The 25,182-nt window shown below is 39.9% G+C and overlaps 1 protein-coding gene across 6 annotated transcripts in view; it reads left to right on the top strand.

Moving 5' to 3' along the window:
• The window catches only part of LOC101853486, a gene marked incomplete at its 3' end in the record, with an annotated part of 57,546 nt that extends 33,409 nt beyond the window's left edge, over positions 1–24,137 (top strand). For 5 of the 6 annotated variants that reach the window (XM_013087031.2, XM_013087032.2, XM_035971909.1 and 2 more), the window contains 9 exon segments: positions 2,373–2,525; positions 3,764–3,937; positions 6,084–6,206; positions 15,763–15,867; positions 17,198–17,260; positions 18,030–18,062; positions 18,764–18,838; positions 20,875–20,910; positions 24,106–24,137. In XM_013087031.2, the coding sequence (XP_012942485.1) occupies positions 2,373–2,525; positions 3,764–3,937; positions 6,084–6,206; positions 15,763–15,867; positions 17,198–17,260; positions 18,030–18,062; positions 18,764–18,838; positions 20,875–20,910; positions 24,106–24,137 (794 nt within the window). 6 annotated transcript variants of the gene reach the window in all.
• Between the last annotated feature and the right edge of the window lie 1,045 nt (positions 24,138–25,182).

Genomic DNA, 25,182 nt, shown 5'->3' with positions numbered 1-25,182 from the left:
GATGTATCAGATTCGTCGTATGCGAGAACTGTCCGTATAATCGAACTGCATAGTCTGTTTAGACGCTCCAGTCTATCATGAATTTATTCTCTTTTGATCAGGGAGAATGCTCTTCATAAAGCCACCATGTCTCACTCTATGTGCTGCTTCTTAGTAAAATAAAGAAGAAGAGGCTTATTTAGACAAAAGACTGGCCATTACAGCGATTTATTTCCACCCACACGTGGCCTAACGTAACGGTGTTCGACTCTCCTTCAATAGCTCCAGGATTTGAGACTTGACAGCTACGGAAAAGCTTTTTTCTCTGAAATATTCTCTTTTCACCTCTTTTTCTGTTCTCTGGATATGTTCTGTCATCTGCTTTCATCTCCACTTTCTTTCATTCCCTAACCTGTACCCCTACCCACCCACAGCCTTCGTGCTCTTCTCTCCTTTACTCCTGACTCCTTCTACATGTACTGCTCCACCTGGCTATTTCTTAGCACCCACCAGCCACCCGCCTGTGCATTTTAATAAAAATCAGAACAGTGTCTTTAGAAAAAGGTGGCCATACTGTACCGTGCTGTGTGTAGAAGTAGAAACTTTGACTTGATTTCAGAAATGCAACGCGCCGTGTGACCTTGGTACGTTAATTGCTAAAATTTACATAATATCGTATCAAATCGGGCTCCCCGTGTGCTACTTGGATTATTTCTAGATGCTGATACTGAATAGGATATGAGTTTTTATCTGCAATAATTATATTTAATTCTGCGCTGCGGAAACTTTAAAGTTAAAGTGATTCTAAGCCACAGCGCGTCTCCCCCAAATGTGATCGAGATCACACAGAAAATATCGAGCAGCACTTGATTTCTAGATTGAGTCTCCAAGCCATCGTCTAATGGTCCAGATTATGTAAAAGTTGTGTCGTTACACCAAACGATTTGTTGTATGATCGGTATATTGTCCAGTATTTATCATTACCTGTAACTGTTTTCCAACTAAATTATGCTTGGTGTGATAATAAAGAAGGGATTTGGGGTTCTATGTGAGTGTACCAGTTATGAATTTACAATCTCGCACCTTTGAGCATCATACTTTTAAAATCAAGGAGTGCAACTATGCCAGGTTCACTTTCAGCTTAAAAAACATTAATATCAACGAAAGAAAATTGTATGTTTACTTCAATTTTTACTTCTTCTGCCTTCTTATACCATGAAGTGTCGAGGGAAGATCCAGTTGACAGACGTGGGCCAGGTGTGTGATGTTTAGATCGTATGCTGTTTTTTGGAGGATTCCTTGTTGATGTCCTGGTATATAACCACCCGAAATACCCCCCCGGTGGACCAATACAGTTTATCTTATAGTATCTTATCTAATCGGTTTCTTATCTTATCTTATCTTATCTCAGTATGACGTTTTTGACAGGGCCAAAAGAATGCTGGTAAAGTGACAAAGGTAGACAAAGCAAATGGCATCAGTCCAAAAAAAGCAACACTAGAAAGATATTTAAAGCTCACAGTTGGACTCGCATACCGTAAAACAAAAACAGAACCTTGGTGAAAATATAGGCAGAATAGGAATGAAAAGGATACATAGTGATTTGATTTCCTACTAAATTATGCTTGGTTTGATAATAAAGAAGGGATTTGTGTCTAACGGTTAGAAAGTGTGCCGCATGCACATAAATTTAGATCTGAATGGACAAGACGTCAAGCGTTGTATTCAAAGTTACCACAAAACCTGTTGTTTTCACAGTCTATTTTACATAATAATAATACACAGGGTGGTCCAAATGTCGCCAGACAACACTTCTGGGAGTTAATTTTCAAAAGACCTAGGGCTACATTGTATTCGCTCAAGAGGGGATGTGTCTGTGTTTGCGTTTGTGTTTGTGTGTGTCAGCGAGAGAGAAACGAGATTTGCGATGAAGTTGTGTGGGAAGTGGTGGACGGCTTTTCATATCTTCGTTCGTCCACAAAAATGAAGGGGTGAAGTGAAAACAAGGACGTGTTCTCGGTACTCTAGAACTCAGTCGTGTTGTTTTTAGAACCAGTCAGCCCAATGTCTTTTGTTAGCGGACATACCATTTTGAGAACAGTCTCTAACTAACGTACTGAAAGTATTTTGAATGAGGCACGATCAGTGAAACTGTATTATTGAGGAGGACAAAACTCAAAATTGGGTGAAATGAATACGAAATGTAACCATTACAATCGTAGGGGAAAATGGTCTACCTGAAGAAAACACCCATTCTGTTGGGGACGAAGCAACACACTTAACCTATGCTGGCCCTAACAGACCGGGTCGAAACAGTTCGTCTTCTGAATCATCCAATTTTTGTCGAGAGGGACGGAAGACATTTTCAAACGATCATAATTTGCAACATTCAGAGTTCTCCAAGTCGAGGCAACCCGGCGGCGTCCAACATAGAGACTGTCACAGAGACGGAGCTAGCGGGGCACACTGGAGACAACAGCTCCCGGAGACTCAGGGAGCCGGTACAGAGAGAAGTCTCAATAGAAGATCTTCATAACCACTCGGAGGTAATCTTGGTAGTAAAAGGAAACTCCGGCCCTCTATTCTGAACTCACTGCACTTACTGCGCACATCCGGGGTCCTCACTCTGTGTGAGGCCATGTTTGTGTGTTCATGACATCAGGCTCAAAAGATGCGTTTGGTTTATTTTAAGAATGGAGGGCTGGAATTTACTTTTACGTAAGTGCAGCTTCTGTTCTTGTATCTGGTTCGGTTACGGGTGGACAATATTATTAGGATATTATGGCTTGCTGAGGGTGTCATCTCTGCCCCTGGGGTCTCTGAGGTTGACGTTCACTACAGTTGTCAGCTGCTCTGGAGCAATGCTCCAAGTTTCGTGCTGTCCATGGTCGTAACATTACAAGAGTTTTCAGTCCACAGACTTCCCTGCCTTCCTGCTGCCAATGCCCCGCCCGGCTTGCCTTCTAGTATCTTAAGAATAAACGTTTTCTCAAGTCCCAGATCTGGCCTTTGCGGAAAATTATCATTTACAATTTCCTTAGGTGTAAATAGGATATGACTTTGACATATTTTCGTAATCTCATTAAACTTTTTAAAAAGTTCTGCTTGGTAAATTATTGCCAAACTATCCTTTAACGACTACATGTGTTCCACTCTGTTATTTGTCAATGTCTGTTCAATGGCTCATAGTATCGACTAGTCTCACAGTGAAAGGACGCATCACAATTCCAATAGATTTTTAAATTTTCTTTACATCAGTCATACTGCCGTCTGTGGTGTAGCGCAAAAGGGGCAAACTCAAATTACACTAAAGGTTTCGGGCTCACAGAGCAATGGGAAACTAGACATTTTTAAACAATAATATTTAATATGAAATTAAACATTAAAACGTTGAAATAATAACGCATCAAGGCAAAGCAGTTCTCGCTTTTATTTGTTAGAGCTAGATGTTTGTCATCTCCTCTTGGCAAATTTTGGTTCATATTTGGAGCAAGGTTGTGTGTTATGGAGGTCCTTTAGCTTGACTACAAGAAATTATCTCGCAATACATATGTAAAATATTCTCGAGCTGGGTGCAGCCTTCAGGCCTTGAGTTTGACACATGTAGTATATAGGTTAGGCGTTTTAGCGTGGAGAATTGATACTGAGTATCTCGGTCTTTCTGCTGAGAATTTGATAGTATCCCTTTAAACTCAAGTTGGCCCTGACAGGCTGGGTCCAAGCCCACCTCTTTAACAATCTAAATTGTGTTGATGGAGGCATAAAAAACACATTTTTCTTTTAGGTGGGATATCACTTTGGCATGACTAAGCCGGAGGAGGAGGAGAAAAACGAAGTTCAACGAGCCGCGAAGGACTCCGTGGTGAGGAAGAAAAGAAAAGCCGAAAAGATTAAAAGAGTGAAGAAAAGGAAAAAGAAAATGAAAGTGGAGGAAGCAGACTTGTCTCAGACTTATAGAGTAAGTTTGGAGTTCTCTTCTGTAGTAGTAACAGTTTGTTCACAATGACTGCGTCCACAGGGAGAGCGACGCAACTGCACGTTTCATTATTTTGAGATAAATGCAAAGCACTTTCTTTCACAGATCCTGTATCGTTATGAATTCTTCTAAACATGATTGAAAACTACTATGCCGGCTGTACATGCATCAACCAGACTTTGGCACAAGAAGGATAGAAGATTAGATTAGTTTTACCAACCATCATCATCATCCGGTGCCTTGCCGACTGCCGTGGGCGATCATGGACCTCCATTTCACCCTGTCCCGGGTTGCAGCAATGATGTTTGTTGTTCTTGCTTCTCCTAGCCATGTTGTTATCTTGTCCAGAATCTTTTTCCTCTGTCTGCCTCTGCCTCTCTTTCCATCAAACTTGCCTGTTGTTACAATATTCTTCAATGCTTCTTTCCGTTTTGTGTGTCCGAAGAAATTTGCCTGTCGCTTTCTTATATTCGTCACAAGCTGTCTTCTACAATTTGCTTCAACTTCAACCCAGACTTCTTCATTTGTTTTTCTAGATGTCCGTGGGATACGTAGCATGCGTCTTATGAACCACAACTCTGTCGACAAAATTGTTCTTTCCAGCTGTTTATTGATTGTCCATGCTTCGCACCCGTATAATAGGATTGGCTCGATGTAACTTTTCAGTACTCTTTTTTCTCGTACTGATAAGATAAACCAATAAAGCTCCCCCCCCCCCCTTCTTTAAAAAAAAACCTCTCGGTTTTGTCAGTTGCGTCAGTCTGCCTAGAGACGGTAGTAAAATAGGTCAACAATCATAAAAAACGTGAATATTATCTTCAAAAATCGTAAGAATAAAAGCTTGAGTCTGAGAGGATGGAAGAAGAGATGGAGAAGGATGAGAAAACTAAGAAGAAAAATATAATTGAACCATGATAATGACGTCATTCACGACGACAGCACTTGTGAAGATAATTAAGTGTTTTTGATTTGAAAAGGATCTAGATTTCAATCATCTACACGTTTGTTTTATTTCTTTGAACACATAATGGACGACGACGAAAACGACAACAACGACGACGATGACAACGCTGATGCCATCGGGTAAAATATCGGCATAACCATGTCCACTCACGTTGTTGAAAGCGATGCCAGCCTTTTCGAAGTCCTCTTTCACCGTGTTAAATTTAGCCTGGTTACGTCCATGTAGGGACACTTTGCAGGGTTGTACATAGTGGCCAGCTCTCTGACTGCTTTGACATCACAACCGGTGTGAGACAGGTGTGTTTACTGTCACTATTCCTCTTTATCATGGCGAGCAATTGGCGGACTAAGGAAACCACAAGAGGACCGGGAAATGGCATACAGTGGACCCCATAGACGTAGCTGGACGATCTGGACTTTCCCGATGACATGGTGCATTTGTTGGCCACCACATTTTGTCGTTTGCCCTCTACAATGACGATAATGATGATGATGATGATCATCATTATATATAGTGATTATGATAATGACTTTAATATTGTTATATTGTTACGTTTTCTTCTTCTTCTACTACTACTACTACTACTACGACTACTACTACTACTACTACTACTACCACTACCACTACCACTACTACTACTACTACTACTACTACTACTACTACTACTACTACTACTACTACTATTATTGTTATATTGTTACTTCTTCTTCTTCTTCTTTTACTACTACTACTACTACTACGACTACTACTACTACTACTATTACTACTACTACTACTACTACTACTACTACTACTACTACTACTTACCTTTACAATAATTATAACAATTCTATTTATATAATAGGTACGTAGAATCTATACCTACAACTAACCGTACTTTCCCCTTCCTTTGGCCTTTCCAATTTTTCTTGCACCCACCATTGAGCATTATAGTGTAGTAATCATTTTTTTAAATGTTCCTGACGAAGCCCTCTGCGGGGACACGTTGAACATATTGTACACTTTGAAAGTCTACTCAGTCTTCACCTACGTTTTGCCTTTTTTTTTTTTTACTTTCGAGCGATGATGATGGTGATGGTGATGATGATGATTGTGATGGTGATGATGACAAACTTGATGTCCGTGTTCTTAAAATTTTTATCAACTGTGCACACTCTCTTCTAGACGGAGTCTCGAAATGTGACAGAAGGAAGAAGGCCGCCGCACGACGGGAGCCGAACGAGACGTCATGGTCGCCAGCAGCAACACTCGGAACACAGACAAGAGCTGTGCCTTCCCCACCAAGAGGTGATTGAAATACGCTGAATGGTGATGATGATTATGATAATAATAATAATGATAATAATAATAATATAATAACATAATAATAATAATAACAACAATAATAATATAATGATAATAATAATAATAACAACAATAATAACCAGAAATATTACAAACTTAGATTTTGTTTAACCCCACGAAACAGAGGTCAAAGTGAGAGGAAACGGAGAAAGACGACTATCAATCAGAATTTACGTTCTTATAGTAAACATTTGGATGAAGACGTTGAGCATTCTAGGCCAAGAAAGAATGGGCCAACGTTGGCCTTACCGTGCAACGCACAGTCCTTTAACGAAACTGAAGTTGGTCGGAGATTACGCACACATGACATTGGTGAATTCAGTGTCGTTTGTGAACATTGCAATGTCATAAGACGGAAAGAAGAGAGAAACAAATTCTGCTGTCAAAATGGCTAAGTTAGTTTTCCTGTACCTCCCCCGTATCCCTTCAGGAATTAATAAGGTATTACGATGTAACACAGAGCGGCATCTCTTTCTTACCACATTGTAGGCAACATAATATTTCCTTTCCACAAGCGACGGAAACAATTTCTGTTTTTTTTACAAGAACAATTGTCAGTCACAATGGCTCCTGTTTGGTCAAAGGACTCTATTAGAATACATGCAAACAGACTTGCTGCTCAGGACGGAGTTCTAGATGGGGCAACGTTATCTACACAGAGGTCCTGCGGCAAAGAATTCGTTTATCTTGGGATTTCCTATCACTAAAACTATATCACCGTTCGTAGAGTGGGTCTGTATCTTGCAATAATAATGATCATTACTTTTTACATTTTCTGGCTTCTGTTATCTGTGAGGGAAATAGCAAACGTCTTTCTCCTGTTTATTGTACAGCCTGTTACACGGTAAAGTTGTTCTTGATTAACGTTTCTTTGACCCTATTTATCCATCTTTTCCTTGGTCTGACCCTTCCTGCTTCGGTCTGATTTCTAACTGTAAGCTCGTGCTTCTATATTGTCTGGTGGTAGTCTTGTAAGGTGTCCAAAACATATAATTCGTTGTTTGTGTATGCACTGTAAGCAGGGGGTCGAGCCAATATGTTCTCTGATAGTCTATTTTCACAACTTTTCTCTTATTGTGATGTTTAGAGTTTTTTCTAAGTCATCTCATTTCACAGACGTTGATTTCGTTTTGGTAGCTCCTGATTGTTGTCAATGTTTGGGTAAGGTAGCACATTCTTAATGTGAAATGGCTATCAATACGTTGGCGTTTAGTTTCCATTTTTATGTTGAGGTGTGTAACTAATGGGGCAGTTGGTAAGTCGCAGTATTGTCCTTTTTTACTCAGGTTTTTATTTCTCTGTCCATTTTTTAAATCTTGGGTGAACTCATTTCCCAGGTATTTGAACTCTTCTACTCACATGGTTTTGCTGTTGTTAATTCTGATGTTTAGTGGGCCTATGTTTTGCGGAATCTTCATAACCTCAGTTTTGCGTATACTGATCTTATCTGCAGCTCTTATTCGGATTATTTACTGGTTCCTGGAGTGTCTTCTCATTGTCACTCAGTATGCTCTGGTGGTTGATAAAAAGAAGCTTGTTGATTGTGTTGTCTTCTGGTTTACGTTCTGCTGTTATTTTGTCCAAGTATATTATGAATGGCAAAGGTGATTGTACAGATTCTTGTTTTACTCCTGATCTCACATGGAACCTTTGCGTTTTTCCATGTGGCATTCTTATGATTTTTTTTGCTGTTTCGATATTAGTGCCATGATGTTGTCCAGAGGTTGTCCCTTGATTCCGTAATCTTCCAGCACAGTCCATTGGTCTACTCTGTCAAAAGGTATTTTTTGGTGCACGGTGACAGTCTTTTCACTGAGTTGTCTAAGTGCACGTTCTGCGTCTGTGCAACTTTTCCCTTTCCTGAATCCAAATTGTGCTCTGCTGATTTCTATTCAAGCCGTGTTCTTTGCCTTTGTTGTAACATTTGTAAATATCTTCCCAATGTGACTAAATACGGACATTACTCTGTAAGCGTTGCAATCTTTCTTGTATGATAATAATGATAATAAAAATAATACTAATACTAATAATAATGATAATGAAATAATAGTAATAATAATAATAATGATAATGATAATAATAACGATAATGGTAATGATAATACTAATAATGATAATGAAAATTATAGTAATAATAATAGTAATAATGATATTAATAATAATAATAATAATAATAACAATAATAGTAATAATAATAGTAATAGTAATAGTAATGATGATGATGATGATGATGATGATGATGATGATGATGATGATGATGATGGTGATGATGATGATGATGCCCCTGAGGAAGCCCACGAGGCTAAACGTTGATCTATTAAACAAATTTTTTTGCATTTTATTTTATTATGTTATTTTGTCTGAAATTCAAAGAAGACTCTCCCCCCTACTCTGCTTTCCAAACAATGATGATGATGATGATGATGATGATGATGTTGATGATGATGATGATAATAATAATAATAATAATAATAATAATAATAATAATAATAATAATAATAATGGTGATGATGATGATAAAAATAATAATAATATGATAATAATAATAAATATAATAATAATAATAAGTATTATTATTATTATTATTATTATTATTATTGTAATTGCCATAATTAGAATTAGAATCAGAATCAGGATCAGAATTAGATTCAAAATAAAAAAAGATTTAATTTAAATTTAAAAGCAATAACATATGTGAGGCATTGTGGTGAAATCAGGCGCTCGTCAAAATTAAAAAAGAAAAAAAGAAATAGGCATTTTTTCCACCAGTTTAGCCATTTTAATCGAATTTTTGTTTTTTGTTCAACAACTTTTATGTCCATATAAAAACATATTTCCCTGTGAATTTTACTGAAAGACGTTGATTAAAAGTACAAAATATATAATTTTTCAGTTTTCTGGGACTCTCAAGCTATTGAATTTAACAAACTTTGGCTGCCATTTCCTCGCAAATTTTACCATTCAAACCAGTCGACCGCACCTCGTTCAATCGCAACTATCTCGACTTTTATTCAAGATAGATGGGTATTTGTTTCATTGAAAGCAGGTCAAATGCATAAGCTTTCAGAAGACACTAAAAACAACATATGCTCCAAAATCGACGAGCGCCTGATTCCACCGTGTCGTGACACATATTGCCCTGGCTGCCTGGGTTAACCCGGGCTGGGAGCGGAACAGTAACCCTGCAGAAAGACCAAGATACTCCACTGGCTTTACAGCTACCTGTGTGCCTTCAGCTAAATAAAAATGGAGTCTTGAGTTAAAAACATTGTATATTGCTTTCGACTACCCTACAACCACTACTAATAGACGACAGTCTTGCTGTACTGTAACTACGTCTTTATGTGACATTGTGAATAATACTTGCTTAACGCTCCTATTAACACGTCTAGGTTATCAAAGAGGCAGGACCTCTGCAGAGGCTGGGGTTTACCGTCCATCTTTGAAAGGACACAGCCAAATTGGAAATTCGAGTAAAGTGCCTTTCGTTGTAGCGCCCTATTTTTGGGCTACGGCTATCGTGTGTTGCTCAAGGACACACTCTAGTGAGCACTCAACTAAACACTGTGTCACAGACACACACAAGAAATTATGTAAGTCAGTTTTGAACCTGTACTGAAAAGTGGACATTCACATTTTTTTCTAAATGGAATTGAAAAGCTATGTATCAGTTCTTGGGTTTTTTAAAAATAACGAAACATAACGATCAAATTTCGATCAATGCCTTTCACCCCTGGCAGGGTATAGGCCACATACAAGCTCCCTCCATTTATCTCTGTCCTGGGCCGTCCTTTCAAGCACGTTCCAAATGAGTTTCATCTCTCACCAGTCCCTCTCTTCAATATTTCCCGTGTCCTACATCTGCCTCGTACTCTCTGTGAGTTCCACCTCAGCAACTGTCTTTTGATGTTTCCGCTGGGCTTTCTGGGGTGTGTCCCATCCATTGCCATTTTCTTAGTCCTATTTCTACTTCTATATCCTTTTTGTCTTGCCTTTTCCCACAGCTCTTCATGTCATATTCTATCCTGCCACTGAATTCTTAGGATACTCTTATTAATCTGTTGATGAAAGTCTGGACTTTATTCAGTACTGTCTTTGTTGTTTTCCAAGTTTCGCAGGCGTAGAGGAGCACAGACCTGACACTGGAGTTGAATCTTGGAGCGCAGTTTGAGGTTGCTTGCTTTCCAGACTTTTGATAATTGCTTGAATGCTGACCTTGCCTTGGCGGTACTCTGCCTCAGTTCCACCTTTCCCATCGATGACACTTCCGAGGTAGCCAAAAGAGCCCACTTCTTACAGGGGGGTGTCTTTCACTTTCACAGCAGGGCTTGAAACTTTCGAATTGCACGGATGTGTACGTTTGCCAACACTTCTTGATAGGCTGTTGAGCTCCTTGGTCTGTTCTTGCATCTGAGCTTGTGTGTGAGAGAGCAATGCAATATCATTGGCGAAGTCCAAGTCATCCAGCTGCCGCCAAGAGGTCCACTGTATTCTATTGCGCGTGCCTCCGGTGGCTTCTTTCATGACCCAGTCGATTGCCAGTATGAAGCAAAAAGGTGAGAGCAAGCATCCTTATCGCACTCCTGTCTGTACCGGGAATGGTTCTGAGAGTTGTTCTTCAAGGAAGACTAGGCAGTTTGTTCCATCATTGGTGTTCTTCACAAGCTTAACGATTTTGTCTAACATTCCATAATGTCGCATGCGTTCCATAGAGTTTTCCTGTCCACACTGTCAAATGCCTTTTCATAATCAATAAAGTTGACTACAAGTGGTGAATTGCTTCAAGCGATTGTTTAAAAATGATGCGCAGAGTAGCAATCTGGTCCACACATGATCGGTTCTTGTGGAATCCTGCCTGGTTTCCTCGGAGCTTCTCATATGTTGCCAGCTTAATTCTCTCACATGGAGTATCTTGTTAAAGACTTTCTCAGGTATGGACAGGAGTGTTATGCTTTCGTAGTTGTTACAATTGCTGAGGTCTCCCTTTTTTTTGGCAGCTTGATTAGGTGGCCTTCCTTCCAGTTTGCTGGTATGTCATCCTCTTGTCAAACCTTTTCAAATAGAACATAGAGAATTTTCACTGATGTGTCTTTATCTGCCTTTGGGGCTTCCTGTGGTATATAGTCGAGGCCAGCTGCCTTGTGGAACTTCAGTAGTGTTATAGCTGCAGCAATTTCCTCTCTCGAAGGTGGTTCCGTAACTATTGGGAGGTCATTTCTGGCTGGAAGAATATCTGATTGTCTTTTCTGGAGGCGGTCTGTTCAAGAGTTGATTAAAGTGTTTTCTCCATCGGTTAAGTTGCCCCCTTCCCCTGGGGGTCAAAGATAGTCTTTCCCTCTTTGTTTTTCACTGGTAGAGTGGTCTTGCTCAACCTACCTGAAAGAGATTTTGTTGTCTGGTGTACAATCCCCAAGTGTCCGTCTCTTGCTGCTTTCTCTGCCTTTTTAGCCGGGCCATTCAGGTAGGTATTCTTGTACTTCTTGATGGACTTCTTTACCTACCAGTTTACGTCGGTGTTCTCTTGTTGTGCAGCGAGTATTTCAGTTCGGGTACGACTGTTGCTGACATGGGCCTTCAGTTCTCTTCTTCTTTTGACTTTGTCTAGAGAGTCCAGGGAAATCCATTCATTCCGAGTGTTGACTTTGGGTCTTTCGGTGCTCTGGCAAGTTGCATTTACTGCTTATTTTTATCTTGTCCCAGTGTTGGTTTACTCCACATTCATACAGATCTTGATGGGCTTGAATTCTTTTCTTCAGTTCTAACTTGAATTCATTCTTCTTTACTGAGTCTTTCATACTTTTGACGACATCCAGTTGTGGTTTGTGCATACCTCCTCAGTTTCAGTTTCATCTTTCCAAGGATCAAATGATGGTCTGGTGCGACGTCTGCTCCTCGTAAGACTCGGACGTCCTCCTGTGAGCGTCTAAACTATTGTTAGAGGACTGTACAGTACACTAGCGCTACCTACTTGGGGACTGTGCAGTCCCCTAGCGCTGCTTAGATCTACTCGTGGACAGCAGTGCCCTAACGTTCCGCCCTGGGGGACTAGGAAGACAGTTTGAGACGTTTGTCGTAATAAATTTTGAACGTGCATCATCTTAGCACATTACATCCTAAGTCCAGCTTTATTGACTTTCTTCTCACTGTTTCTAATGTTCTTGACAAAACGCTCTGAACAGGAAAATAAGCTGATTCCTATCGAGATGTCGATGCGTTTAGATTTTAGTATATAAAAATGCTATTTCTCAATCTTTTTCAAACCGGCTTTCAAAGATTTGAAGAATACAATTTAATTTGAAGAATCCGAGTTTCTACTTTAAGTAGTACCCTAGAATACATTTACTGATACTGATACACATGATGTACTTAGGTCAAAATTCTCAATTTTCAAATCTTCAGTGTTCTATTTAAAACACATAACTCTGGGTAGACTAATATTACTGACCGTTTAAAAGAGCTAACCGTCTCATGTTATAATTCTCTGATCGGCAGCAACAACAATTATAATACTAAGACCACCCACATAGGCCAAGCACTTCCTTGCCAACCCCAACAGCTACCTTTACTAATTTTCGGATATTTTTACCTCAAATCCAAGCCATTTTTTTCATATATCCAGAACAAAATCAAGATTTTAAGAACTGTAGGCCGGTCTCTAACCTATCATTTTGGTCTAAAATCTTAGAAAAAGTTGTTCGAACTCAATTAAGAGCACATCTTGAAGAAAATAATCTTTTAGAATGTTATCAGTCGGCCAACAGAGCGTTTCATAACACAGAGACTGCACTTTTAAAAGTCCAGAATAACTCCTTTGTGAAGCAGACGAAGGCAAAGTGTCTGTTCTAGCCTTACTCGATCTAAGCGCTGCATTTGATAGCATCGATCATTCAGTTCTGATCAGGAGGTTAGGCCATAGCTTCGGCCTATCTGGGACTGTTCTTAATTGGTTCGAGTCCTATTTGTTTAATCGTACAGAGTCTGTACTTGTAAATGATGGAATGTCATCCATTCTCAGCTTCCAATTTGGCGTGTCCCAAGGATCCATGCTCGGACCACTCTTATACACACTATATTATCTTCTGGTTCAATAATCATTAAGCACGACGTTGACTACCACATGTACGCGGACGACACTCAGCTGTACAATTCTGTTTTACCAACAAATTTCAATTCAAGAGAGGGAAAGGGAGAGGGAGAGAGAGAGAGAGAGAGAGAGAGAGAGAGAGAGAGAGAGAGAGAGAGAGAGAGAGAGAGAGAGAGACAGAGACAGAGAGACAGAGACAGAGACAGAGACAGAGACAGAGACAGAGACAGAGACAAAGTGAAAAAGAGAGAGAGAGAGTAAACGAGAGAGAGAGAGAGGGGGGGGGAGAGACTAAGAGGATTACTATCTCTGTGCGCTGCATGCGTTCTTCTTTGTATTATTGTACAACGCATTGAGACCATTTTTTAAAAAAATGTGCTATATATAAATGTAATTTACTATTATTATTATTATAAATATTGTTATTATTATTAATATTATCATTATTATTATTAGGATTATATTTTTTAAAGTTTTGATTGAAAAGGTTTCGAGCTTTGAAAGGAGCTACTATTGCTACTACAACAACAACTACATTTACAACAACAACAACAACAACAACAACAACTACTACTACTACTACTACTACCACTACTACTACTACTACTACTACTACTACTACTACTACTACTACTACTACTACAACTACTACTACTACTACTACTACTACTACTATCCAAACTGAAATCGTAGCATAGAACCAGATAGACATACTACTATGGGAGGTAAACTTTGATGATGGCTTGTTGACCTCGAAAAAAAGATCAAAGGTTGTTTCTTTTCAGTCCCCCAGTTCGGAACGCTTCAGGGCTGCACAGTCTCCTCCTAACAACTTCCTTTGGGAAATGCAAAAATGGTCAATCTGGTTTTCCGTTATTCCATTCGGGTAGACCCAAGCGGCCTTATGAAGCTTTTTATGTGAGAAGATTGTTCCTCCAATAACCAAGTTGTTGAATGGACAGAAGTTCTGGAATCTTTCTCCGTTGTCATTTGCCTCTCCTAACCCATATCTGCCCATGATTTCCCAACAGTGACAATTGTCCGAACCTACCTTTGCATTTAGGTCCCCCTCTTTCATCCGTTTCTGTCCAGACTGGTTCAAGTGGGTCTCAATGATTCCCAGCCTGTGTAGGGGGTATCCGTGCATCTCCTGGAGGACCTGTGCAGTTTTTCCAGACTCATAAAGAGTCCTAAGATTCCACGATCCAGTCTGGGCTGACTTGGAATTGGATGATCGTGGAAGCTTCTGTCTAGCAGCTTCTTTTCGGCTTTTACTGCCTCCCATCATAAACTCTCTATTCGGAGTAGTTCCACGACCATCTGAAGTAGAGATTCTGATTTTTGCATGCATGTGTTTCTGTAACAGGTTTTTTTTACGAGAGAGGTTGTTAGCCTTGTGGCTCAATCCCTGACCTGGAGGATGACTCTGTTTCGGGAGTTACTACCTGGGTCGCCTCTTACAACACGCAGCCCCACGTCAGTCCCATTCTTCTCAATGCCAGGACTGCCCAGCCAGATCAAATGTAAAAATTTTATAAATTCCCAGGCTCAGATTAAGAAAAATCAGCATACGGAAACTTATATAATAGATAGATAGAAAGATAGATAGATAGATAGATAGATAGATAGATAGATAGATAGATAGATAGATAGAGGCAGAGATAAGCAAGACTTCGAACCAGCCAGACCAACTTTTTTTTCCTCCTGAAAACCCGAATCACATTAAAAAATAATACTAATGGAGCTTACTTCAAATCTTGTCAACATAAAGCACGAAACCGAGCGAATGGTATTTAAAGATTTTAGAAATTCTAATAAGACTGATAAAAGTGCAATCTGCACTATATCTGCAGTCGTATAGCTAAAAACTACAGTAATCAACGTTTTGTTGTTATTTTGTGTCTTTTTGGCCAATCATATAACGCAAAATTCGGGTTTATGATTCCGTTGCCCAGAATGACAAGCTTAAAGTACACAAGGCAGCCCTCAGAGCGCCACGGACCAAATGCATGCAATGCAGTTCAGTCGGTAATTTCTTGCATACTAATGGAGCTTACTTCAAATCTTGTCAACATAAAGCACGAAACCGAGCGAATGGTATTTAAAGATTTTATAAATTCTAATAAGACTGATAAAAGTGCAATCTGCACTATATCTGCAGTCGTATAGCTAAAAACTACAGTAATCAACGTTTTGTTGTTATTTTGTGTCTTTTTGGCCAATCATATAACGCAAAATTCGGGTTTATGATTCCGTTGCCCAGAATGACAAGCTTAAAGTACACAAGGCAGCCCTCAGAGCGCCACGGACCAAATGCATGCAATGCAGTTCAGTCGGTAATTTCTTGCATACAAATCAATTTCACAAGATGTATAAAGTCTCAGTTTGTGTGTGTGTGTGTCTGTGTACCTCCCAGCTGGACGAGGCAGGGGCGTTTCACCTACCAGGTCGGCATCGACCTCAGTCAGAGGAGAGGACAAGCTTCAGGGGGAACCACGAGAACAACAAAACTATTGTCAAAGTGAGTTATTATACTGTGGACATTTACCACCATCTGTGGTGTAGCGGTAATGTGCTTCGCTGACGCAAGCAGGAGACTTCAGTTCCATTATCGAGTGGAAGAGCTTTTATTGAGTATCTCCGTCTTTCTGTTGGGTTGCTGTAGTCCTCTCAGCCCGGGTTGGCCTTGCGGGAATTGTCGAAGCCCGCCTGCTAAATATCTCAAATAGGTCGATGGGAAAGTTAAAACAGCTACAGTTAAAACAGAAAACTGATCTTTACAAATATGTTGGAACCTGTCCAAGACGACCATATTTTTATAGTTAGATAGGTGGTCGTCTAGGATAGTAGATCCCATTGGACAATTGTATTTTGCTACAGGAAAAAGGCTTGGGGTTGGGGGGGGGGGGGGGGGGGAGTGAAAAGTGGTCGTTTGTACAGGTGATTGTTTTGACTGGTGGTTGTTAGAGCAGTTTCAACTGCATACAATGTAATAATAACAGCAGATGATTTACGCCATCACAACGCGAAAAAGAAGCTGGTATTCCACGGGACACAGCTGGCAACCGTAGCACTATTGGGTTTAAAGGGAAGATTTTCAAAATAGTTTTGACTGCTGGGAGGAAAACTCACAAAAGTCGGGAAATATCGATCGCATCTACCGCCCCGCACATCGGGCCAGTGAACCAATCAATAACAGTCTGGGAGATTATGTTTTAGATTGGAACAAATGTATTATTCTTTGGAACAGAATGGCAATGTAGTAAACAAAAGTGTCGACGTAGCCTAACCGTTAGAGTGACACCATGAATGATCATAGTCCTGTGATTACTGCTCGAACAGCCACCTGTAAAAAAAATGTTACCTGTACAAATGACCATTTCCAACCTCCCCACTAACGTTATAAAAACATCGTTATAATGACATTGTGCAAGGCGTCCATCTGTCTAAAAAACCCACATTTTTTACTCTCTAGAATGGGCAGCTATCTTGAACAATTTCTACTGCACAATTATTTCTTGAAATGTGAAAAAGGTGAAAATAGATTTGGAACTCCCCCCCCCCCCCCCTCAATACACACACATACACCTTCCCCTTATTACTCCAAAAAGAAAAAACCCGATATTTTCCTTAGAATAAGTCAACATCTTTCGCGCATAACGCACAAGCGAGCTAAAAAAAGGCCCCAAAGAGAGCGAAGAGCCTAAGTGTGTATTCTAGATTAAATGGGGTTCGAGTGTGGAAAGGTAAAGTTTACTTTTACTTTTACAGATAAGAATACAATTACGTCTGAAAATATTGAGTGAAACATTGTGCATGTTTTCACTGCTAACCCTATGCCCCCATGCCAGATGCCCAATGCTAGGTCACATTCTCTTGAGATTGCCACTGCGGACAAGTCCAAGCATTCACGGGTGAGTTCATGTAAGATAAGATAAGATGAGGTAAGATAGGATATGATAAGATAAGATAGATAAGATAATGTATTTATTTCCTCATCAGTCTTTAGGCGACGTGTGGTTGTTATTATTGTGCTTGCTCATAAAACATAAAGTGCATCAGCCTCCTTCTTCTCCTCCACCTCCTCGTCTTCCTCCTCCTCCTCCTCCTCCTCCTTCTCCTCCTCCTCCTCCTCTTCATCATCATCATCATCATCATCATCATCATCATCATCATCATCATCATCATCAACATCAACATCATCAATGTCATCATCGCCATTGCTAGCACCACCACCTTTGTTGCTGTTAACAGTAGCATTTCTATTAGTGTTTAATTCATTATTATCAGTTAGTTTTTGTACCTGCTATTCATTTAATCTTTAATCGAAATGCACGAATCTTTTCTTTTATCATTTGAATGGTTGGCGGGTACTCTGCTGCGAGTTCTCCTTTTTTCTGTCAAACATAAATCTGCTGTCCTTATCGTTCCTCCTTCATTTCTTTGCATGTTACTCTATAGAAAAAACAACAAAGGTTTTGACCTTTAATCTTCGGCACTTACGTGAACGATTTATGTGACAATTGACGTAAAACTCTTAATACAGTATGTCCTGTGTACAATGATTGCCTCTTGGCATTTTGAATTGGGAATCGTAGAGGGAACTAACGGTTGTAGTAAAGAGACAATCCGCGTACGAAATAATTATGAGCTCAACTAAACGTTTAAAAATATCTGTTCCAGCAGGACACCCCTCAGGACATAACGCCGACAAAGGTAAAGAGTGAGAATGATAAGAATATTGTAAATGCTGCTATACGTAGAATATTGTGAGAATTCTTTTGAAGTCTGTTCATGCATGACGATCACGTTTTTTTTTGCTTCATGTTCCTCTTCTCCCACTGTCCTCTTCTCTCTCTCTCTCTCTCTCTCTCTCTCTCTCTCTCTCTCTCTCTCTCTCTCTCTCTCTCTCTCTCTCCCTCTCTCTTCCCCCCTCTCTCCCTCTCTCTTCCCCTCTCTCTCTCTCTCTCTCTCTCTCTCTCTCTCTCTCTCTCTCTGCCTCTCTCTTTTGGCCTCTCTATCAACCCCTAGCTCTGTAGGTCTCCCACCTCCCCTCCACTCTTCCTCGATTGATGTTTTCTCACTCTTTTTATCTCCTGCTGTTATCTTCTATGAGCCTCTGTCCATTTTTCTTGTGGTATTCTGTTTATCCGTCTTTTATGTCTTAGGCGTGTTTTCTTATCTACGTTTTCTTTCGATATCTCTTTCTCGCCCCCCCCCCCCTGCCCCCCTCAAATTCTCGCTCACTTTCTTTCTCCCCCCCCCTCCCCCCCCCCCCCAAATCCTTTTCATCTTTTCTTTTTCTCTCTCACCCTTTACCGTCTCTGAAGGTCCTTGGTACTCTATCAATCTTTGGTGCGTTCAGAAATGCCTTTGTTCATCCTTCCTTCACCATTGTTTTTGTATTTCTACTTTAGTCTCAGAGACCCGGCAGTGACTATTTTTCGTCCCATGAGACGCCGGGGAGACTGTCCCGCCATCCTGATGACAACGTAAGGCTGTGGCTCTCTGTACAACTCTAGCAACTTTGGCACCGCGCGCAAATGTACTGCGACGTACGCATTCTGACAGACAGACACACAAGCATACAGGCATACTGAGAAACAGACATACTTACATTCTTTCACTCTGAGAAACAGACATACTTTCATTCTTTCACACATACCTACAGTCAAACTCAAATACTTACATACCCATCTTCCCTCTTAACTACCTACCTAACTACCTACCTAGCTATCTAACTACCTAGCTACGTATCTACTTACCTACCTACCTATAGTTTGTTCATTTCCGTTTGCCTGCGTAAAACAAAAGTCCGAACTTTTTTGGTCAGTGCGCATGAAACTCTGCATGGCACTCCTGTAGGCCAGAGACCATACAAAAAATAATGTTTTAAACAATCAGGAAACAGTAATGTAAAAAATGTTCTTACTTGAGCCCTATTTTCAAACACTGCTCTTTGGGTGCGTGCACAGGATCGCGACAATAAATGATTTACAGTAATCTAACCTACTAATTGTTCATTTTGAGACTTACAGGTAGTCATCCAACTTTTAGGCCGCATGCTGGGAAGATAATACAGAGCTGTTTGCGTTTATCTTGTCTTAACCACTGGCAGACGAGAGTGAACAAGCTATATTATATTCACACAAGCATTGACGTTTTCAAGTACAAAGGTCTTGACCGAAGAACACACTGGGTGAGAACCCGGTCCGCCAAAGAACCTGCGTTTATCGTGTAGTTTAAAAAAAATTACTTTTATTTGTCCCAGAAGGGCATTTTGGTTTACAATGGCAAACATACATAATATACATACATTCATAATAATAAATACGTACTTACACAAATTCATGCACAAATACATACAAAACTACGCAGTATTACTCAAATATAAAAAAGTTTATAACCATGCCATTGTCGGTCGCCACTGTGCAGCGCTCTGTATTTTAAGCTAGGCTTGTCATGTCTATCTTAAGTAAGGACGCACTCCAGTGACCACCCATCTGATCCGCGTGTCATCGACACTAAGCTTGACATTACTTGAGTCTAAACTCACTATTTACTTTGTCACTGGAGCCACCTAAGTAACAGACTTTCTTTTCCATATCTATTTTTCATGTCTCAAAATATGTTCTAAAATAGAAAACTGCCAAGGGCAATAAAAGTATTTAAAGAACAGAGGAGTTGCAATTTACTTTTATTGAGAAGGGTGGATAGAGAAGCCCAAAATGGGAGCATAAAAAAATGTTGTTTTTTTTAGTTATGAAAAGTCCTTTATAATATTATGTATCATTTTCCCCAGTTATAATTTGCCTAAATTATTATTGTTGAAAAGAGAAAACTGGCGCCTTTGGTGCAGCGGTTAGACCCTTTGGCTGTCGAACGGAGCAGACCTTAGTTCGATTCTCGTGTGGGGAGAATTTTTTATCGAGATCACCATCTTTCTGAAGGGAAGTTGTTACCCTTTCTTCATCCCGGGCCTTGACTGGCACTCGCCTACTAAATGACCTATATAGCGTCCATGGGGGTGTAAAACCTCTGCAGCTCCATTTTTCACAAAGTTGTGTCAACATGGAACCTGTTTCTCTGGTATATTTGTGAGTCTGCTCACCGTTGTCTGCAGTTGCGCGGGGGGGGGGGGGGGTTCGATTCTCAAGTGGGGAAATAATTTCACGGAGAGTCGCAATATCTGTGCTGGTTGTTAGGGTGGGCGCTGACAGGCTGGATCACAGCAGCCCGACTTCTATCAGATTGAAATAGTATCAAAATGGGTGTTACACATTTTTTTACGATCTGGATGTTACTACCCAATAGACATAATTATTTAGACCTTTACAGAGGTGGACTTCGACCCAGCTGGAGAAGGATACAACGTTCCAGCAGAAAGACCGAAACACTAAAAAAAAAATCTTCCCCCACAGGGAAATCGAACTCGGGTCTCACCACAGACACTGATTGAGGGGTGTTAAACGTTTATAATAATTTGTTAAGTCATTAACACTGTCGTACTCATTTGCTATCTTCACAGACATACACCCGTTCTCCCAGGCGTTTGGCGTCTCCGGTAAGTTGACTTTCTTCCATGTGACCCCTGGATTTGTATTCGTATATTTTTGTGTGATTTGTTAGCATAGTTGGTATTACGCTTGGCTTTGACATTAGGCACTAGTTAGGATTCTCTATGGGATGTTCCTGAACGTTGTCTTTATGTTTATTGGGTGTGTGTGAAACGTTGTCTTTATGTTTATTGGGTGTGTGTGAAACGTTGTCTTTATGTTTATTGGGTGTGTGTGAAAAAAAGGTGGGGGGCGTGGGCAGAAAGATATCAGAGCTTTTTGTTCCATTTGGTTCAGTTCTATCGGACGATGTATATGGAGGTCTAGATCTTAAATAATTTTACAGAGTTGGAAAGGTATTACAGGATACACCCCCCCTTCCCTAAAAAGTTAAATAAAACAAAAACCGCTTAATATACGATAAAGTCCTTTGGCAGAATGATGAAGGAATCATCTGTAACCTACACACAACATGGAAAAGAAATCTGCATTAGAACTGTTAGCTGTTAAAAAAACGGCTTCCACATTTCACTCCATTTTGTTAAGGCTTACTCTATTATGTAATGGTTTTCTGGTTTACATCCTCTTGTTTCAAACTGTTCGTGTCAGCCTCGAACAGCTCTTTCAGAAGGTGCACTAGATCTAGATCTGGAATCAGCTACTCCCTTCAAACAACAGCTTGTAGCTCTTTTACGGATTTCAGTTCAGTGGTGCTCGTCTAACCAGTTCAAATTTGAGCATAGAGTATGGTTTCCGGATATTATTAGACATCATTCCTCTCAAATTTGGTGCAGATCTGTGCAATTTTTAAAGATAGGTTCTAAGGTTAGTATTTGTTTTTCTCAACGGTCATTCGGTCTGGGACAGTGGGTATGTCACTGATAATACTATAATGTGAGCACATTCCCCTGTACACATGCACCACCCTTTCTTTGAGACTGTGGAAAAAATATCCCAGCATCCTCGTATTCATTTCACCTCATACATGGTAACTATCTGCTTTGTACGTGTTACACCTGAAGGCTATCTCGCTTACTACTAGACCGAAATTTACCAAATTTCACACATATAACAAGCATAGTAAGGAGTCTTGAAATCGGCAATCAAATCTGAGAAAAGGTTTGTTTCCATGGATACGGCGGCCATATTGGATTTTGTTGACATGTCTTACGTAATGAATACCGCACTTATCGCTCATGGAAATTGATTGTTGTTTTTTTGCATGCGTGTTTACAAACAATAGATCTAAAAATTTGTCTTTTTTTTCCTAAACGAATTAGAAAATATTAAATGAATTTTTTGTAAACTGGGTGAAAAATGGTGGAGTTATTCAAAAAAGTATAGAGAAAAGTCGCATTTTGAGAAAACGGCCGATAAAGAAAAATAAAATACTGACTTTATGAGGAAACGGCGGTAACAAACATGCCCAGTATGGGAAAAAATACGGTTTTTGGGGGCTCTTATGCAATGTATAGTGACAATATCGTGAGACACATAGAAGAAATGCCTGGTATCTCGATAGGGGGATATAATATAAACAATCTAAGATATGCAGATGACACAGTCCTAATAGCAGAAGATGAAGAACACCTGCAGAATCTGTTACATGTCATCGTACAAGAGAGTGAAAACATGGTCTTAAGCCTAAACATCAAGAACACCGAAACGTTGGTGATAAGCAGAAAAACTCCAATCCCAACATGCAATATCAAAATCAATGATACCACCCTCAAGCAAGTACAACATTTTAAATATTTGGGGACCATTATATCATCAGAAGGTAGATGTCACACCGAAATTAAAAGCCACATTTGCCAAGCGAAAGCAACCTTCCGCAAGATGAAACAGATACGAACAAATGTCATCTGTCACTGGAAACGAGGAAAAGAGTACTGAAAAGTTACATCGAGCCAATCCTATTATACGGGTGCGAAGCGTGGAAATCAATAAACAGCTGGAAAGAACAATTGTAGCGACAGAGTTGTGGTTCATAAGACGCATGCTACGTATCCCATGGACAGCTAGAAAAACAAATAAAGAAGTCCTGGTTGAAGCAAATTATAGAAAACAACTTATCACGAATATAGGAAAACGACAGGCAAATTTCTTCGGACACACAATGCGGAAAGAAGCATTAGAGAATATTGTAACAACAGGAAAGTTTGATGGAAAGAGAGGCAGAGGCAGACAGAGGGAAAAGATACTGGACAAGATGACAACATGGTTGGGAGCAGCAAGAACAACAGACACCATTGCTGCAGCGCAGGACAGGGTGAAGTGGAGGTCCATGATCGCCCACGCCAGTCGGCAAGGCACCGGATGATGATGATGATGCAATGGAATAGTTTTAGGAGAGGCTGAGGAAGCTAAAAATGCCTACAGCTCAAATTCCATAATTTTCAGCCGAATTTTGTAGCCCCCCCTTTAAAGATTCCATTATTCCAGAACTGATATTTTACTTGGGTGGTTGGCTGGTGTTTTTGTGTGGTTTGCGTCTTCTTTCCTATAAAATGTCTGTCATCCTTATCTCCTCACCTTCTTTTCTTCTTGTCTTAATAACGGTATCCTGACTCAATTATGATTCTGTAGCAGGTGCCATTAAACTGATCCATTAATGTGTACATACTCTTTCTTCTCCTTCTTCCTTTTCCCCCTCCACCTCCTCCTCCTCCCCCTCCTCCTCCTCCCCCTCCTCCTATTCTTCCTCTTTCTCCTCCTCTACCTCCCACTCCTTCTCCCCCCTCCCCTCTTCTTCTTCTTCTTCTTCTTCTTCTTCTTCTTCTTCTTCTTCTTCTTCTTCAACAAGGAAAGTTACCCCCCCCCCAAAGAAAAAATAGTACAAACGAACCGAAATTCCGGTTAGATCTTGGCTTAGATCTTGACAGCAGACGACGAATATCGTAGGCGAGAGATTCGATATGAACAATAAATATTGCCCGATCCAAGTGGTAGAGTTGCTTCCCCTGACACATCGACGCCTCGTAGGCCAGTCCGTTTTGTTCAATTGGATTTTCCAATGCTGCTTTTGAATTATGTGTTGAGTTTGAGCTGCTTATGTTGAATAGGTTTTACTATAATTTTGATATTTGAATTTTCATCGCTGCATAATATGGATGCTCCGTTTTCTTATAAAAGCGTTAAACTAAAATTATGTAACTGCATTTGACTTGATAAATTGAACATTTACTGGTATGTTTCCCCAGGTGAACTTCACCTCCAGGTGGACGCCCCGCATGTGAGTGACCAGAAGGGGCCTCAGCTTCCTAGTTTGTGATGACCTAGATAGATAAGTCAAGTATATCGGTTTACGGCATCCGTAGTCTTGAGCTTTTGAACACATGCATTGTCAGTTCAAAGAGCTCTGGGCCCTGTGCCGTTGTAATAATAATTATTATAATTTTAATTATAGTTGTAATTATAATAACAATAACAATAATAATGATAGTACTAATAATATTAATTTAATTATAATTTCGAAATAATAATAATCTCACTACTAATGGAGCTAAGGCCAAATTTTGCGTACAGTATATTCTCAGAAACTACCCAATGAAAAAATATTAAACTTTGCCAGTACCCATAACTTGAAACGTAGTGTTGCACTATTGTATTTTCATTTAAGATCAAATGTGTAAGAAGAAAGCCCATTTTAAGTTAAATTCAGTTCTTTTGTAGCGATTGCCATCATTTGCTTCGACATTGTATATTCACTGCGGAGTGCCGACTGCGTCAAAGGATATTTTGTGTTCAGTTTTAATACATAAAGTAGGTTTACAGGAATTCCCGGTTTCGGTCTCATAGAAGAAGACTAGTAACAATAATAATAATAATAATAACAATAATAATAATAATCGATCCTTGAAATAGAGACACCTCAATGATTACCTAAATGAAAGTTTTGAAATACTATGTATGGTTAACCCTTCTATTATGGCTGTGAATGCTGGACAATCATTTAAGACAGTAAAAAAATAGAAGCAACAGAAATGTGGTTTCTTATGACACTGTTGAAAATATCTTGGAAGGAAAAGAAATCAAATGAGGTAGTGCTTGATGAAGTCCACGTGGGACGCTCACTGATAAAGATAATCAGGAAAGGACAAATTAAGTTTTTTGGACACCTGAATAGACATAAAGGTATTGAACATCAAGCTCTTACTGGCAAAATTGAAAGCAAACGAGACGGGAGTAGGCCCTGAGCAACCTACTTGAAGAACCTAAGCAGATAAGCAACGGGGTAAGATCAGAGTAATGTAGCTTTTGTAAGTGGGGGGGGGGGG

This window comes from Aplysia californica, unplaced genomic scaffold (assembly GCF_000002075.1).
Source record: "Aplysia californica isolate F4 #8 unplaced genomic scaffold, AplCal3.0 scaffold00535, whole genome shotgun sequence".
NCBI lineage: Eukaryota > Metazoa > Mollusca > Gastropoda > Aplysiida > Aplysiidae > Aplysia > Aplysia californica.
Note: the sequence above shows the minus strand (reverse complement) of the source record. Positions and strands in the feature narration are given on the sequence as shown.